The following is a 19,042-nucleotide window of genomic DNA, read 5'->3' as shown; positions in this document are numbered from 1 at the left end:
CCGTGGTCTCCACTCCAGCACTTTTCGACCCCATCGGCCATCTGCTGTGCGAGCAATATTGCCCATTGCCAATTCAACTTGCTAATCCGGTGGGCTATATCGGTGACTTTAGTTCGTCTACGGTTCTCCTCAATTCGGATTCGATCACGTAGAGAAACACCGAGCATAGCCCTTTCCATAGCTCGTTGAGCGACTTTGAGCTTTGAGATGAGGCCGATAGTGAGAGACCACGTTCAAAGAGTAAAAATACCCTTTCCGAGATGGTGGGATGAAAAGTACTTTTTATCTTTCTTTTAATCTTATAATCTTATAATCTTTTAATCTTATCTTACTTTTAATCTTATCTTTTATTTGAATATTATGTAAATAAACATTTACCTATCCAAATGATTCCATCTCATTTGATTTTCTTGATGACTGGTTTTCCTTTTTAAAGAATTGCTTATGTTCTGCAACAACAAATACCATATTTACTATTGCCATAATTATATTTTTAAAACAAAGCATGAGAGTTTTGCTTGGATGGAGCCAAGTCTAGGGGAGTACTAGTAAATGAATATTACTCAGACACTTACTAATAATACTTGTCTCGTTTCAGCATCAGAGGCCAAGAACTCATTCTTGACACTCTGTGCACGCTGAGCCCTAGTAGGCTGCATCCTAGTGGTAGGGATGAGGGCTTCGTTATAGTGGTAGGGACGGAGAGCTGCATTGTAGTGGTAGGGACGGAGGGCTGCATTGTAGTGGTAGGGACGGAGGGCTGCATTGTAGTGGTAGGGACGGAGGGCTGCATTGTAGTGGTAGGGACGGAGGGCTGCATTGTAGTGGTAGGGACGGAGGGCTGTATTGTAGTGGTAGGGACGGAGGGCTGCATTGTAGTGGTAGGGACGGAGGGCTGCATTGTAGTGGTAGGGACGGAGGGCTGCATTGTAGTGGTAGGGACGGAGGGCTGCATTGTAGTGGTAGGGACGGAGGGCTGCATTGTAGTGGTAGGGACGGAGAGCTGCATTGTAGTGGTAGGGACGGAGGGCTGCATTGTAGTGGTAGGGACGGAGGGCTGCATTGTAGTGGTAGGGACGGAGGGCTGCATTGTAGTGGTAGGGACGGAGGGCTGCATTGTAGTGGTAGGGACGGAGGGCTGCATTGTAGTGGTAGGGACGGAGGGCTGCATTGTAGTGGTAGGGATGGAGGGTTCTTGAAACCTCTACATAAAATATCCATGCCGATAACTGTACCACAGAATACTTTATTGATTATAACACAGATAAAAAATAAGTTCGATCAATACGTTTTGTTGTGCTTTGAGTTACGTGAGTTTATGTATAGGTTCATGCGTAAAAAATAGTGCATCTGACACATTTTTTTTTTGCTAACTAAACGTAAATTCATCGCAGGACGACCCATTACTAGCTACTTCTCCGTTGCTATGGAAAGTGTTTGTCTTGATAGAAACGCTAGTCTACGGGTCGCGCCATGCTCGGGTAGAAGACATATCGTGAGTGGGATAGAAAGAGCTTTGTCTTTTCTTGGAAGAATAGGGATAGAATCGCCATGCTGGGCCCGCTGGAGTCATTTTCTCAAATCCGCCTCTTGGCCTCTGATGTTGTTTTTTTTTTTTTTCGACGTTAAAAATCATCAAATGACCCCTCCCGCTGTGGGTTAGCAGCTGTGAGGGACTGTCAGACTCTTACTGACTAAAAACCGTCGTGTTCCGTCATAGGCCTTTTATGTACCAGGGCCGCGGTATCTCTTTCGAACAACCCGCAGCCCCGGCAGGCCTTGGCCCTGCTGGGCCCCGCTGGGAGGCCTCTGATGTAGACTTGCAACAACGACTGTTACTGGGTAGCATTCGGGACGCCGGCTTCACGTGTTCTCCCAGGCACGGGTGTGTAACACCGTCAACTTCAAGACTCCGGGTTCTGCCTTGTGAAAGTTTCTAAAATCCACAAAGCCAAAATGTCGAACCGTCTCGGGAATTGACCCGAGACCTCGTGTACAGCAGTCGCGCTATCTATGACTAGACCAACGAGGCAACCTAAAACTAAAAAGCATCAAGAAATTCGTCCCTATCAATGAAGACTGGGAGCGTACACAAAAGGCTGGCAGCATTACAATTACATTAGCATTAGCATTACAATTTCCACATGATTTCGTGAGCTTATATTTTCCAGGACACTAGCGCCACCTATTGCGATAATAAATTGTGGATCTTTCTGGATTGTAGTAAGTTTCTGGGAAAATCGGATGGTTGCAAGTGTTACGCCCTTTACGTATATTCTGAAATATATTCAGGTAATATTATAATATTGATGAAAATTATAATATTACCTGCTAACAGAGCTAACTACGAATTTCGTTTTTCAAGTCTAAATCTGTAAGCTGTGTAAGATTGTATTGACAGTCTTACTTACTACATTCAAGGAATGGATTGAAATGATTTCAGTAGTTAATTTACAATAACAACACAATAATTAACGAACGAGCAACTCACGCATCTTAGATGTATTAACTAAGTAGTGGTTTGATTTAAACTACCACAGATGGAGCTTATTGTAGCAAAGTGCGGATAAGTCGCACGCAAAGGCCTTTTTGCATATACTTATATATTTTTATTTTTATAAAATCATTCGCAAATTAATTAATAGCAAGTTTGCACCAAGTTTTTCTAAGAAATACTATTCTAGTGTCATCTATTGGCAGTTTTTGATTTCATTACTACGTAATTGTTGTGATTACAAAATATTAGCCATCAATTTATTTATGTAAATAAGTCTTATAAGTAGAGAATTAAGAAATGCTAGATAAACAAGATATTAGTGAAGTTATTCATACACTATCATACTTATAAGTTACCATACGTAAATAGTTATATTGAATAGAATTCATGTTCATTACAATTCTAAAAAGCAAATCATCTTTCAAGAGCACCGAATAAGCTAAGATAGTAAAAATATAATAGGTATTATTATTTATGAGGAGTGATACAATGGCGCTGCGGTGGTGGCGGCTCGTACTACAAGAGGGCGGCGTGGGGACGGCATCGATCCGCCTCGCCCGGCCACCTCTAGGGCGCACTTCACTCCAATAGTTCCATACTTTCCTCACTTCACGTCAACCACCTTATGTATGAAAAGTAGTATCTATACGCTTTCATTGTTTAGCCATCCCATTAACAAATACTGATATCTTCAGCTTGACTCCAAGGTCGCTACAGCCGAAGAGCATACAGAACACGTTGGAATCAGGCTAGGTTTAGTTGAATCTGTTCGTCGTCTTTTCATTACGAATTAAGACTAGTGTTACATACGGGTCAAATGTCACGAAACGCGGTACGATACGTTATAAGTGAGAATTGTGGAAGTTTGTTGTGATTATTGAAGAATTTGCGGTAAATTTAAATTTACGCAGATAATACATCTATACACCCCAGTTCTTGTACCAAGTTAGCTTTAGTGAAAATAGCGCGAAATTCCTAAGCAGTGTAAAAGTGGAATGATTCATAGAAGTGCTTTGCATATCAGAAATATATTTAAGTGAGCAAAACGCTAGTGTCATTCCTTATTATACTATCGTCGAAATAAAGCTTCACCACGTTTCGTCACAGCAAACTGCGTTATTCAAATCATTTTCCTTCACGAGGTTCGCCATTAAATATAAAAGGACAATCTGTAAAAGCGGCGTCATTGAGTCGTATCGAAGCTTCACCGAGGCTGGCTGCAGGGCCGGAGTGCGTCCGCAGCGTGGGCGGCGCAGCTGGCGGCGCCGCCGCTGGCGTCCGCCCTGGCTACGGGTATGAGGCACTCTCGGCGGCGAGCGACGGCAGTGAAGGAGAGCCCGAGGAAGCTCCTGAATACGCCGCTTTCGAAATGGAGTGCTCAGGAGGTGGTGAATCGGTGGATGGGCCCTCTTCACGTGGCTCTACTAAGGTCAACTTTCCTCCTGAAGTGGAGTTAGAGCGGCGACCTACAGTCTCCGCAGTGGCAACCGCGGCCTACCACAAGAGTCGCGGCAGATCCATGAGTGCCTGGAGCGACATTAGCCGATCCAGTATACGCTTCGAAGAAAGGTCAGTGTTCACGATGCTTTCTAAATCATATTCTATATTTAATATATAAAAATAAATAAATAAGATTTTGTTTTTACGTCAATGTACCAGATCAGACCAATATGTCTACCAAAAATTTAGGTGCGACAAAGGAAGTGCGGAATTTCTGTAGTGCTGTAAAAAGGAATCCATGCCAGTCTCTGTATAGTGGGATTTATCATTAAGCCATCGGAACAGGGGACTCTACATCGACTCACCATTATTTCTTAACATTAAATAAAATCAGCTAGCACCTTTCGCATCATGTAAAATGCTTGACGCATTCTACCGTATCGGACTCGTTTTGACATGCGCAAAGCAAGCCGGATAAAGTACTGCGATTTCAGGTCGAAAAAAATTGTAGTGGGATGTTATGTTACGAGGGATTTAACTATTATTATTCGTCTCACGTTAGTAAAAGTCGTTGTTTTTACAGTATTGCATTCTACATAAAAACGGTTATATTAGGTAGTGGGCATTGCAAGGTATCTGTGGTAATTATGAAACCATGCTGTTCTTGCAGTACGCATTATTCATTCTTTACTTATTCAGTGTCGAAGCTTCTGAAAGTAGAGGTATAAGTAGCACCAAAAGGAAAACGTATGATTTCAACTGGAGGTTTTGGAGCAACACGCTCTCTAGTGAGTGTGCCTGGATTACTTTTAACTGAATCTATTACGAAGGCTATAGATGTGAGCGATGGATCGTAAAAGAAGAAAACCAGATTTTAGTTTGCACTTTTAAGCTTGCTGTTTTATTCAGGTAAAGGACAATGCCGGATTTTGTATGGACCCTGTCCCCACCCACCAACAGACTTGAAACTAGTGTCATCGGAAGCGCACCCTTCGATAGATCATGATTATCAAAACGATTTACTCCAAATGTATAGGGTTTTGGAAATACACGACATTTTAATATCCTTAATAATCAATAAACGTCAAGTTTGTTAACCAATTACTCGGAGTTGCGTGGACCGATTTTGATTATTTTTGTTTTAATGCAAAGAAGGTGTCTCAACGTTAGTCCGATATAATTTTCATCGGGATCCTTTTAGCAACTTTTGAGTTATCACCGGTTAGAATGATAATTGGTTTAATGATTTTGTATGGACCTTTACTGACTCCAACAGAGTTGAACCTAGTGTCATCAGAAGCGCCTTATCCGATAGATATTTTTTTACTGTGACGACATACTCTAAATGTTTGGGGTTTAATGAATTAATTTTTTTTTTAAATTATTCAAATCTCATAAATGTTTTTTTTTTTTATATGAACGTTTACTAGTCATTGGATACATGAACTGGGCTGCCGTTGTAAGACGACTAAAAAGTCACGGTGTATACCTACTAACCTAACGTAACGTTACGTTAATTGTGGATACTAAAATGTCGAATATTTCCAAAACCCCATACATTTGGCGTAAATCGTTATGATAGTCATGATCTATCAAAGGAGGCGCTTCCGATGACACTAGTTTCAAGTCTGTTTGTGGTGGTGAAGGTGTCCTCACGACATCCTACATTGCCTCTTCAAACCGATTATTTTAACCAATGATAACTAAAAAACTGCTTAAAAGATCTTGATGAAAATTACATTAGACTAACTTTGAGATAGATTCTTTAAAATAAAAATAAAAACATCAAAATCGGTCCACCCAACTCTGAGTAATTGGTTAACAAACTTGAAGTTAATTGATTATTAAGGATACTAAATTGTCTTATAGTTCCTAAACCCCATACTTTTGGAATGGGTCTCCATAATAAGAAATGATCTATTAAATGAGGCGCATCCAATGACACTACTTTCAAGTCTGTTGGTGGGTGGGGACGTTTTTAGGCATTGTCCTTTCATATCGAGTGTCACAAAAATTGTAAAAAGTCAAATATCAAAAACATTCCAAACCAATTCTATTCCATCAAATTTAAATTTACTATATACAAATAAGTTCGTATATCAAACACGCCCCTATAAATTTGAAATTAAAAAATATCCAAAAGAAAAACTCAGCTGGCCTTAACACCTAAACCATCTAGGACACTTATAATGTTTAACACTTGATAAAGGCTTAGTAAGCACATCAGCTAACATGGACTTAGTGGGTACATGTCTCAACTCAATGTCTTTCTTGTCCCTCACGTAATGATAACGAATATCAATGTGTTTGCTGCGTGCATGAAACACAGGGTCCTGAGCTAAGAATATAGCCCCTTGATTATCGACATGAACAATCACTCGAGCGTACCTCGTGATTCCTTATTCCTTCAACAAGCTGTTGAGATACACAGGCTCCTTCATACTCTCCCATAGGCTGACCTACTCTGCCTCACATGTTGAAGTAGCTACGCTACGCTGCTTTCGAGACTGCCATGATATAAAACTAGTTTGGACTAGGCTATACTAGTTTATTTTATCGCGTTTAGGTAGAACTAGTCTATCCTAGGCAAAACTAGTTTGAATTACCCTCAGGAGGCCATGATTACACGTTATCCTACTTGCAGATGACATTACAATTATAGTTAAATGTCATGATAACAATATGTACGTATGAAATCTAAAAAGGATTATATGTATATCGGGTGTGTCGTACCTAATCACATTAAATCCTATCACATACATATACTTTATGATATTCTATGGCGAATTGTAAAAAAAAATACCTAAACCATTCAGTGAAAATTGACTCCTGAGGCCACCCGCCTCAGGAGTCAATTTTCGTTTTCATAATTTACAACATCATGTATATAGCAGAGATAAAGTTAGGAGTATCGAATGTTTTGACCAGTTGACAGCTGTCAGTTTTCAAGGGAGAATTTCTATTGAGTTTATTTTTTTTTATTTGAGTAATACAAAAGTAGATCACACAGGAATGAATTATATTCAGTGCGCAAACTTTGTCAACTTATAGTTTATTATGTTTTATAGAAACGTATATTTTTATTTTTGTTGTGTTCTAGTACAAAAAAGAATAGTTATTGACAGCGAAAGATGTTTATTTTATAACCGTTTGTACGGTCACAGTCGTCATAGTAGGCACGGTGGCAATGCGAAACCGGTTTACTGACGCGAGCCCTGATCCAAGTGCGTATTAAAAATTTATATAAATTTAAAATATTATATGCGTTTATAAAAATTGGTGTCAATTAAATTGGCCGGAAGTGCACTCGTCGTCGTGAGGTACGTCAACCGCAGCAAAGAACCAATCCCGAGTGACGGCTATACCCCCGCTTTACCCCGCCCCCGCGCCACCTTTCATTCCACAAAAGGGACCTAATAAATAATTTCTGTGAAGGTCAGCGCTCAAGATTCGTGCCAATGATTATACGCGGAGGCACAATACGCTCCACTTTCCATTCCTAGATTTCTCAGTTTTCTGTTGACACAGCTGAAACATGCAACTTTTTAAGGAATAAATGAATAGAGATATTGGTTCCAAAAACCGGCCAAGTGCGAGTCGGACTCGCGCACGAAGGGTTCCGTACCATTATTTATAAAACGGACAAAAAACACGTTTGTTGTATGGGAACCCACCAAAATATTTATTGAATTCTAGTTTTCAGTATTTGTTGTTATAACGGCAACAAAAATACATCGTCTGTAAAAATTTCAGCTCTCTAACTATCACGGCTCATGAGATACAGCCTGGTGACAGACAGACGGACGGACAGAGTAGCGAAAACAATAGGATCCCTTTTTACCCTTCGGGTACGGAACCCTAATAAAATGGCGTTATTTCGTTTAGCAACTCACACTATTGACATATTAAAATCCACGTCATACTGGAAGTAAATACTAATTTACTTGGTGCTGAATACCCAGTGTAATTTTGCATAGGACTCAATGTGAGACGTGAAGTGAGTATCCATAGATAGTGTGATGTCGAGCAATGGTCGCGGGGGTGCGCGTCGAGCGCGGAGCGGGAGGCAGTTGTGAAGAGGGCGGCTGGCTGGCGGCGGGCAGTATCTCGCTGGCGACGGCGACTCAAATCTCATTTAGTCTTTCAGGCGCAGTGATACGCAAGGCGTACCCGTCAATTCCGCGGTATCGCTCCTTTCTGCCGTCGCGTGTAAACACTGTGCGCGTTCCTCGTTATCTCTTAACTAAGTTTCATATTTATTAGCCTGTTTACGTATTATGTGAATTATTGCTTCTTAATCGTAGATTTTAATCCTCAATTTTCTTAGTTATATTCTCGGGCTAACTCATTGAAATAACATAGTTGCAAGGTGTGTGGCTGTAATGGAATTAGGAGACGATATATTTTTCATATATGGACGCAGCGGGTTTGTATATTTAATACGTCGTGCAAATAATTAACTCGTAATATAATAAAAAAGATGGTAGAACAGTCCAGCAAAACGATTAACCAAACTCGTTGAAATACTACTGAACGGAAAAATATGTTCACCTAATGAATGTATTGAAAAAGTATTCCATTGTTATGAAACATGGAAGACGAGGGTAGCTATAAGTTTTTAACATTTTGAGGTCAACGATAGCGAACTCAACGACAAGAATAGACTATTTTGAAGCCGCCTAGCACTCAAGACACTAGCACTCAACTTCCTTTCCACTTCTTTCGCTTTGCAATATAGTTAGTTACACTTTGTATGTATATTTATGTAAATAATATTTTAAATGATCATATGTACATGTCGAATACGTACCGTTGATTTCTTATTTTGTCCCCTTGAGCAATGTACACAGTTTCTGCACTGGATAGATATTTTGTGAATGAAATCAGTGTAAATGTTTCAATTCTATATGTACCGTGTAGGTACTTATTAAGTACAAAAATTTTTTGAAGGTTGTTAATACGGCTTTAAATTGTCGCCATTTTTCTAGAAAACTTAAAATCGCCTCGATTTACTCATGGTACATACTTCTTGAGTATCTAAATTTACCCTTTTGACAAAGGCATGAATTTAGCAAGTTTGTAATGGATTTTTTCATGTGCTAAATTGGCATGGGCTAGTCGCAGACCGAATTTTACACAACTTTAATATAACTTGAAGAACCATGCGTCACACCAGCTCATTTAAGGCAGGTCCACCTAATGCTTATGTAAATATATTTTATTTTTAACAAATCCCTACTTCTTATGATCTCAGCATGCTTGTACGACTGATCGGTAAAGCTGTAATTTGTCAACTTTTTTGTTTTTTTTCGGCGGGGCCGAACCAATTTGAAAAGTTATGCTATGCCCGAGTATCGATGGCTACATTTTACGAAGTGAAGAAGTTCCTACGCGACGCGGGCGATACCGCTAAACTGCTAGTTGTTTAATATTGTATATGTAAAAATCGCTTCAATTCTTTCTAATGTTACAAATGCGTAAACGTTTTCCCGCCAAATCTACTAAACCGATTTAATTATCTAGTAAACCTGAAGACACGCCTTCACCGCGTTAGGCCTGCGTGTTGGAAAGCGCAGTGTGGGATATTTAGGGTTCCGTACCTCGAAAGGAACCCTTATAGGATCACTTTGTTGTCCGTCTGTCTGTCTGTCTGTCAAGACCCTTTATCTTAAGAACGCGTGGACGTATCAAGTTGAAATTCACATGAAATACTCGGGTCTATTGTCCCTTTAGGCTGTGAAAATATCAAGCTTCTAAGCCAAGCCAATCAAAAGATACAACCGATTATGTCGATATTTTCAACAAATTCTCGACACTCGCAAAGGAATCAAAACCTACAGGGTACTTCCCGTAAACTCAGAATCTTGAAATTTGGCATGAAGCATTGTTATATAATGCAAATATAGGAAAAATTGCGAAAATCTCATTTTTTTTTGTTATATAATATAATAAAAATATTTTAATAAAATGAAACTTACTACCTTATTTCTCACGAACGAATAAAGGTAAATTTATACCAAATACCTAGGTCTATTGTCCCTTTAAGCAATGAAAAAATCAAACTTCTAAGTTAACGCGATCAAAAGATACAGCAGTTTTACCGACACCTTAGACGAATTTCCGTCACACGCTAGGGAATCAAAACCTACAAGGTACTTCCCGTGAACTCAGAATCTTAAAATTCGGCACGAAGCAACGTTATATAGTACAGATAAAGGAAAAATTGCGAAAGTGATAAATTTGAAGTTACATAAAATATTAAAATATTATTTTTGCTTACATGACATAAAATATTTTTTTAATAATTATAAACTTACTACCTACCCTTTTTCACATGAACGCGTAGAGATATTAAAGTTTTGAATAAAAAGTGAAATTCATATCAAACACTTCTTAAATATAATGGCCTCTAAACTGTGAAAATTTTTAAATCATTCAAAGGTCATTGGGCACCTTAGTATGAAAACCATACCCACGGCGGATACGAACGAAATATAGCACAGTATAATGATAAAGGCTCTGATTTACTATGGCATTAGTCGCATCAATGTGAACCATGGGAATCTAGAGAAAATTAGGTGTAATCATCAAATATTTTCCTCATTTCAATGGGGAATTTAAACGACCAAGTTTGTAGTGAAAGAGTATACTCGCCGTTTATTTCCATTGTCATCAGGTCAGGATCTGATGATGGAAATCCTGAGAAATCGAGGGCAACTATCAGAAATTGTAGGCATGCATAGGATTAAAATTTGATTCTCAGAGGTATGTCTGGTGATACTATCAAACAGTGAAGGTTTAGAGCTTATCTGATGATGGAGACGTGAGAAAGTCGAGAGAACTCGGTATGTTTTAGTTACGTCGTGTTTGGGCTTATATTATTCGTATTGACGAGAACGTTTCACAAAAGTTAAAAATAAAAACTTTTTACAAAAAAAAAACAACTTCTAAAACAACAAGAAAACTGTTTATATGCATCGGTCTAGATCTCGGTGGTTAAATAAATATAGATGCATCCTCTAGACACCGACTTCTAGACCGATGCAACCTTTTTAATTTCTTTCTTGCTTTTGTTTTCTTGTTGCTTTTTTATATGTTTGAAGTTGGATTTGTTTGTAAAATGCTACAAAATAAAATAATGCCGACTTTATAAAACAAAGAAAGGGACAGAATTACACTTTTGTCAAGGCTCTAGAAACTTAAAGCCAGCAGCCCCGAATCCTACTCTCTAGAAGTCGTTGTTACAATTCGACAGCTACAAGTCGTCAGGCGGTTTCGAAAAAAACCTGAAACTGGGGCTCTTTAGGTGATTAATCCCTCAAAAATAAAAGATCCCATTCCTGCAATGGCTGCTTTAACCCAAGTTAGTAGTGAATTCTCATCACCTAAAATAAAATAAGCTCCAACACAAGGTTACGTTATAAATTGTAAAGGAGTTCCCATAACTATATCTGATCTTAGCTGTCGATCCCACAATGGCAGTCAAACCTATCTTTGTGGAAAGTCTTCGCTAATACGAATAAAATAAGCCCAAACACGTGGTAGTTGCAACATACCGTTCGGGAGTTCCCTTGACTCTCTGTAGTCTCCATAATCAAATCAGCTCCAAACCTTCACTGTTTACCAGTACCCTCAAAAATACACTCACATGTCTGGTTATGACTCGATGCGTGCCTACATTATTCAAGAGTTGCCCTCGATTTCTCAGGGTTTCCAGATCCTCATCAGATCCTGGTCATCCGGATTGGCACCTTCCTTCTTTATGAAATGTCTTTAACAATAAAAACTAGCATTGCAACTTGTACAATCCTCTGAAACTGCTTGTCTTTTATATTTTTCAAACGATCCTGGACATTCGTCTCCATGGAATTTTAATAAAATATTTATATTCAAAGAAACGTCATACCGTTCTCCACGATTTAAAACTACTTTGATTCATGTCCGCCACTTTTTACAAAGCGGGTCAGATATGCCCCATGGCCTTTAAGACATAATTAGTTATTTTCAATCAGATTTCTGAATGATGACTATAAAATGTTGTATATAAATAACTTCAATAAAATAACTTTTACAAGGTACTGGCCTACTATTTTAGTTATATTATAAAATAAAAAATATTAACTATTTTGACTCTCACGAAATTACCCTAACTATGATTGTTCTAAACTGAACGGTTGGCGCGAAACTCACTTTTTATCTATACAGCATTTTTACGGAACCCTCGGTGCGCGAGTCCGACTCGCACTTGGCCGGTTTATTAGTTTCGGAGGTCTATATTTCATGATGTCCATCAAAAACAACTAAAGAGAAAGGCTCGCTTTTTATACGTCTAGCTAGATGTCAGAGCAGCAACCTTGGGCAGTCTATAAAAGTTATAAGAACCACTGAATTATCAATTAATAATACAGTAAAGAATAAGTATAATCATGTTGCGGTTATCAACTAAATAAGTATGTACGTTTCTTTTGAACGTGAAATAATGCTAAATAATATACAAATAAAGAATTTAAGAGTAGATGATATAAAGGTAGTAAGAGAGCGGCGCTTTTTGTGTGCGTTGCGAGAGTCGTTGAAAAAAGGTAGAATGTACTCTTTAGACATAACATTTTTGCGAGTTATTTACCTAGTTTTTGCTAAGTAGACGTCGAATTGTAAGTAACCATGTATGAATTCACATGTGACGACGGCGTCGTGAAGCAGTAGAACAATGCGAGACTTGACGCTAATGAGAGATAAGGTTGAGTGCCGTCGCCCACTCGGCTTAGCTGGAAAATCTTGACTCACGTTTAACAAAATGTAAATGAAAAATACAAAAAGAAGATCAAGTGTCAAAAATTACTAATATCACTAACACCGGTTTATTATGTTATAAGAAATATTGTATATGTTATGAAGTCTAAGAATTGTATACAGCTCCTAGGAAATGTATTAAATTCTGAAGCTTTTTAGGAAATGTATAAAATATTATTTCAATAATTATTTTATACATACATATCCTGGGAAATGTATACATTTCCTAGGCATTGTATAAAATTACAATATCAATAGGTGTGGAGGTATGAGAGCAGAGAGTAAAGCTCTTCATACCTCGCGGTAAAGGGAGGATCCTCCGGCCGGACAGGAGTTTATTGTCCGGTGGGCTACTGCCCGACAGTTGTTGTCGGGGTGATCTATCTGTATTCACTGTGCGCGCGAACACTGCATGTGCGATGCAGGATAGTTGCGTCTCCGAATGTGTAGATGGCGGTGTTGTGAGTTGTAGTACCGCTACATCACTCCCCTCCGGAGACCGGAGGGCGATGGTACAAGTTCTTGAAGTTGTTTCAAGCCAGTCTTGTTGCCAATATGTTGCCGCGAGGTTCTCGGTGAGTCGGAACTGGCTGCTACGGCGGTGCTGCGAATCCCAGTGAGTCGAGACCGGCGCTGCGAGAGTTGCACAGCGCCGCGATAGTGGCTAGCGACTGCTTCGGCGAGGGAGATACTCGACCGGCCGAAGTGCAGTGAGCTGGAGCCAAGGTCGCTGGATGTGGCTGAGGGTGCTGACCAGGTATGTGCGTCCGCAACATGCTGGTGGTCAGGGATACCCATTTGAAGCTGGCTGGCTGAAGGACTCTTCGCTCGAAAGCTTGAGGAAGGTCTTGCTGATGCCGAAGTGTTATAGGTATGTGCATCAGAATTCTAGCTATAGGGCCGAACATGTTGAAATAAGCTGACGTTAATGACGATCTCCGAGCCTGGTCTGAGTTCCAAGATGTGGATGTCGTTACACTCACGAGATGAGGAGAGAGACCCGGTGTGGAATTTTTAAATGAGTGCATCATATCTGGTTCGCTGTTCACCATGTCTTTTACTTTCTCTCCTAGCAGCACCCAGTAGGACCCTGCGGGGCTTTGATCCAAGGAGAAGGGAGGTATCACACCGAGTAAAGAAATCCAGTCAGGATCTTCTAACTCAAATCCGGCATCTTGATCCCAAGGGTAAAGGTAATAATCTCTCTTCCCCTCAGGCTTGGAGTAATGGGCCCTCACCAATGTGTCTATCGTGGGTTTTGATGTGTATACAACCAGGTGTCTGTGTTTGCAGTCGGAGTTTGCAAATATGGTGGCAAAAAGCTCTTCTTCCGTATGCGAAATGTTGGCAAAGAATCCTCTCATGGACAGTGTCCCCACACATGAGTCTGTTGCGCACGGCAGGGGGGCCCTCTCCCAAATGTTAGAGGGTTCATTTTTCAGCTTCCAGTGAGGGAAGCCCTCCAGTTTTAATACATGTGTTATGATGTTAAAGAGGACGCCTTCAATCTCATTCAATGTTACAAGTCGGAGTCCTTGCAGTTGCGGGAAACCCTTCCATCCTTGTAGAGAACACATCTGGGAGCAGCTAAACTGATCCATATCATAAGGCAAGGCTAATTGTACTGTTCTTTGAGAGGACATAAGTCCCGGTGTGAGAGGTAAGCCTCCTGTTGGATTTCGAACAAGGATTAAACCCATCCCCTTGGGATCACGTCGGGGTCACCAATGTAGGTGTGTAGGGTGACGTGTAGTGGAGAATAAATGATAGTCCAGGGTGCACAATACAGAAGCGGAAAGTTTATTATGCACAGCACAAGTACACGTTCAGTTTGTACACACACACACAGAATAGAAAGTCAGAAGGAAGAACAAGAAGAATCACGTCGGGGTCACCACTGTGGAGGTATGAGAGCACAGAGTAAAGCTCATCATACCTCGCGGTAAAGGGAGGATCCTGCGACCGGATAGGAGTTTTTTGTCCGGTGTGACTGCCCGACAGTTGTTGTCGGGGTGATCTATCTGTATTCACTGTGCGCGCGAACACTGCATGTGCGATGCAGGATAGTTGCGTCTCCGAATGTGTAGATGGCGGTGTTGTGAGTTGTAGTACCGCTACAATAGGTAATAGAATAGTTGTCACTATCCGCATAACTGGAAAGTTCTCATCAATACGAATAATATAAGCCCAAACACGAGGTAGTTTACATATTCGGTTGTTGAGTTCCCTCGACCTTCTCTGGTGTCCATCATCAGGTTAGCTCCAAACCTTCACTGTTGCAAAGGTCTCGTCAATACGAATAATATAAGCCCAAACACGAGAAAGTTCACATATTCAGTTGTCAAGTTCCCTCGACCTTCTCTGGTCTCCATCATCAGGTCAGCTTAAAACCTTCACTGTTGAATAGTGCTATCAGGCAAACACCTGAGTGTCAAGTTTTCACACTATGTATTCCTACAACTTTCAAAAGTTGCCCTCCATATCTCAGGGTTTCCATCATCAGATCCTGACTTGTGATAATGGGACCACCTCGGAAGTATACGCTATCAAACTAAAAAGGAATCATCGAAATCGATTAATAAATGGCTGAGTAATCGCGTAACAAACATACAAAAAAAAAACGGTCGAATTGAGAAGCTCCGTTTTTTGGGATGTCGGTTAAAAAGAGAACCCCATGGTTTTTGGGATGATATGAAATACTTTTTTTAAGCCATACATTATGACTGAATCCAATATATACATGTGAAGTTTCTGTCGACTCTGGATGTTTTTTTGGCCATCTCCTTTTATACGTGCAATTACTATTTAACATATATGTATGTTATATTCATCTGAACACATTTACGTAACCCAAGTTCCCATAACAACTACGTTAATTCCTCCTCTGATTCAAATATGCGTAGATAATAATAATGAACCAATCAAGAGCAATCGATTGAAATCATAAAGTCTACAAAATTTTGGTTTTAGCTACATGAGAAAATCCATTACTACTATCAAAATTAATGTTGCGCTGTGATTTGCGATTAGCAACAAAGGATATGTTGGCGTCTCAGAATAGATCAGAATCATAAATTATGTATTTTAAAGCTGCCGCTCCCAAATGGAATGTAGGTCATGAAAGCAGAAAAACGCTCTTTCAACATACATACACTAGACACTCATAACTAGACATCGGGTTATATGCTTTATCAAAATTTCAATATGCGGACATTCAATCTAGCGAAATATTCACAACGCCAAATATATTTTAATTCGATGTATGTGTTATCAGCAATCTGTACAATTCGGATATATAATCCCTAAGTAATGTATGGAAAACGAACAAGGTATAGGTATTTTATGTTACACTTTGCCTGGGTAATCTGTATAAAACCAAATGCGCAACCGGTAAGATCTGTAAAAGACGAGAGGAATTATGGAGGGACTTTATCATGGGTTGTCTAGTCTAACCCGAAATGACGAGTTCCACCACTATTTAGTAGTGTGTGGTTCCACTACTTACTATCATTGTTTAAGTATCATGTGTTAGTGGAAATATCAATTGTGACACGTCCTCTGTGGTGGCGCTGTCTGTAGGTAATGTTTTAAAAGTCTTATAAGAATTTTGTATACATTACCTAAGTATCTAATGGACAAAAATATTTCATAAATTGCCTGTAAGACTCAGGTATTTTATACATTGCCTAGGTATTGTATATATAACCTGAATTATATAGATGGTCGGTATCGTATATACCTAGTATTGATCGATAGTTATTGTTTAGATTAATTATACAGAAATATGCGTAACGACACATCTCTCAAACAATAACAGTATCAATAATCACTAACACACAATTATACCTAATCACTTATCACTTCGCCTTATATAATACAAGCGAGCGATTTAAAGTTGTTATATAGATTCGCGGCGCTGCCGACCTTCTCATAATACATATAGTGGGCATAGACTTCCAGAAAGTTCTGAGATCCGGGTAGTGGGAGAAGATCGATAAGGTTCCAGTAGGAAGTTGAATGTATGATATGACACCTGGAAGTTTCAAGATTGACTTAATATTTCGAGTTTTCGCTTCAACGACAATAACAACCGTCTTACATACTGTTTTCCTTCGACCGACGATTGAAAACGAGCATGTAGGCAATAGTATTCCTCGCGGATAGGGCTCAGCAGAGCCTTAGGTTATATCCTCATTCGTATTTTGAAGTACTGTGTACGAAAATATGTTGAAGTGTTTAAATATTTTGTACGTAAAAATCTACAAGCAAAACTCACTAAACACAAAATCACACTCCGGACGTTGTTTGGACCTTGACCCGCCACTATTTTAAAGGTGCTTAATATATTTTTTAACTTCAGGACATTCTTAGTATTTTAATTTAAAACATAGTGTAAAATGAGTGTACTGGTGTATCTTCTTTGGGAAAGACAGACAGTGAATTCGTAAATAACGGACTATTGAAGAACGCAAATATACAAGTGCATCAAATATAATGTCGATTTTCTTCTTCCGATTCCACAATCTACGACGCGCTGAGGAAAAGCGGAAGAAGCTGAACAGAAACACGAATACTAGACGAAACATGAACTCAGACCTGCTTACAGCCCCATCCCGACTGCTCGAGCGACCGCTAAGTGCACCGGTGGACAGCCTTGATGAAATAGCGCTACAGATACCCAGGTTTCTTAAAATTGTTATCATTTGGCTTTCTAGCATTACCTCATAACTAGGCCCTTGTGCTTGCCTCTTTTATGATCACTGCCGCAATTTCCAACGCTTGTATAAACGAAGCATAAAACAACAAATTACAAATCAGCAGTGATTCTATGAGTCATTAAAATGGTTCTTTATATACCTTCCCTTCCCTCCTATTACGTACTATTAATCGTTTCAGGGATCCGATTCCTTTCGTGAGTTTCAATAATCAGATACGAATAAAATGATCAATATTCAATATCGGTACGGCCCTTTATCCGAAGTTAGCGATTTGCATAAACATTTCAATTGAATATCACTTCCTAATAGTAATTAAAACAACTGTCTCTTTTTTGTTGAAGTTAAATTTTTTTTAGCTTTTTAGGGTTTCTTCTTCACTATTGTATTATATTACCAGGCATACAACTCAATGTTTTGTTTCTGCCCTAGGAATGCCTACAACTTGAAAGTTGCCCTCGATTTCTCATCCTCAGATACTGGACCTGATAGTTATTTTAAAAAACTGAATCATTATCATTATTATCTTGTTTGTCTCTGATTTTTGAAAGGCGAAAGTTGAGCCGAAGCCAAAGCCCTTTTGAGACAACTTTAATGAAATGGTGACACAACATACGATTTACAGTACTCACTATAAATATACGCAACAAGGGCGCAACGGGGACATGAGCGGCTGAAGGGCGAGGTTATCGCAATTTTATCGCAGATCACGCGATCCTTGTGGGTCCAGCATCACCGGCCTACTTTCTATGAGGCGCCCATGTCCACTGTTTGTGCTGTGAGACCTTGTATGCGGGCTCTTTGCATGCTCTCTCAATTCTAGATTATTATTCTTCTGCCTTTCCAGGAAAAGCTTAGTGTTCAATGTTGACACCATGCCTAACTGTTCGTTGAGTGTCTTTTGCATGTCTTTCTAGGGATTCGGTTGGAGCGGTTTGTTTTGAGCAGGGCTAGCCCTGCTCTAGCTACTCCACACTGGGCGGCCAATGAAGGCAAGCCAGAGGCGGGAGACCTGGCCAGTTTATTCAAAAATGTTAGCCACTTTGTTCGAAAGTTGTGGTTGTTTCCAAATATGAGATGAACGAAGAGTATAATGTATGTATAAGTTGATACGAAACAACAACAACGAATGGTTGTTTGTTTGTGCTACCGGAAATGAAAGTTTCACATTTTGATAAATTTAGTTCAAGGCCAATCCAAATCCAAAACGTACAGTAATTTAAAAAAATGTCTAGCATTGCCATACATCTTTTTTTCATTTTTGACTTCTATCGACAAGGTGACTAATTTACGGAGTTAAAGGTTCCTAATGGTAACCTTTAGGATAACCTCGCCTTCTTTACTCTTCCTGTATCCCTCTTTTGAACAAAAACCAAATTGTAGGGGTTGAAATTTTCTAGCCAGGGTTTTCTTTTTGTAAAAGGCACAGCATTTTCTTTTGCGATACGGCTATATGTGCAATTGTGCATCCCACGGCAATGGGGCGGATGCCGCCATCTTTTCTACGTAGTGCACATTAATTTGCACTCTATAAAACGTCGATTATGGCTCCGTTCACATTGCCGGAGAGAATCAAGTTGATGAGGGACATTAACTCCTT

The 19,042-nt window shown here is 39.5% G+C and overlaps 1 protein-coding gene across 2 annotated transcripts in view; it reads left to right on the top strand.

Annotated features, from left to right (window-relative positions):
* Positions 1-3,020: 3,020 nt before the first annotated feature.
* Positions 3,021-19,042, top strand: part of LOC124645483 (potassium channel subfamily T member 2) — a 76,474-nt gene continuing 60,452 nt past the window's right edge. Inside the window, exon 1 of one of the 2 annotated variants that reach the window (XM_047185301.1) lies at positions 3,021-4,066. In XM_047185301.1, the coding sequence (XP_047041257.1) occupies positions 3,867-4,066 (200 nt within the window). In that variant the 5' untranslated portion in view covers positions 3,021-3,866. The remainder of the gene's footprint in view (positions 4,067-19,042) is intronic. The other variant, XM_047185302.1, reaches the window with a different exon arrangement.

This window comes from Helicoverpa zea, chromosome 31 (assembly GCF_022581195.2).
Source record: "Helicoverpa zea isolate HzStark_Cry1AcR chromosome 31, ilHelZeax1.1, whole genome shotgun sequence".
Lineage (NCBI taxonomy): Eukaryota > Metazoa > Arthropoda > Insecta > Lepidoptera > Noctuidae > Helicoverpa > Helicoverpa zea.
Note: the sequence above shows the minus strand (reverse complement) of the source record. Positions and strands in the feature narration are given on the sequence as shown.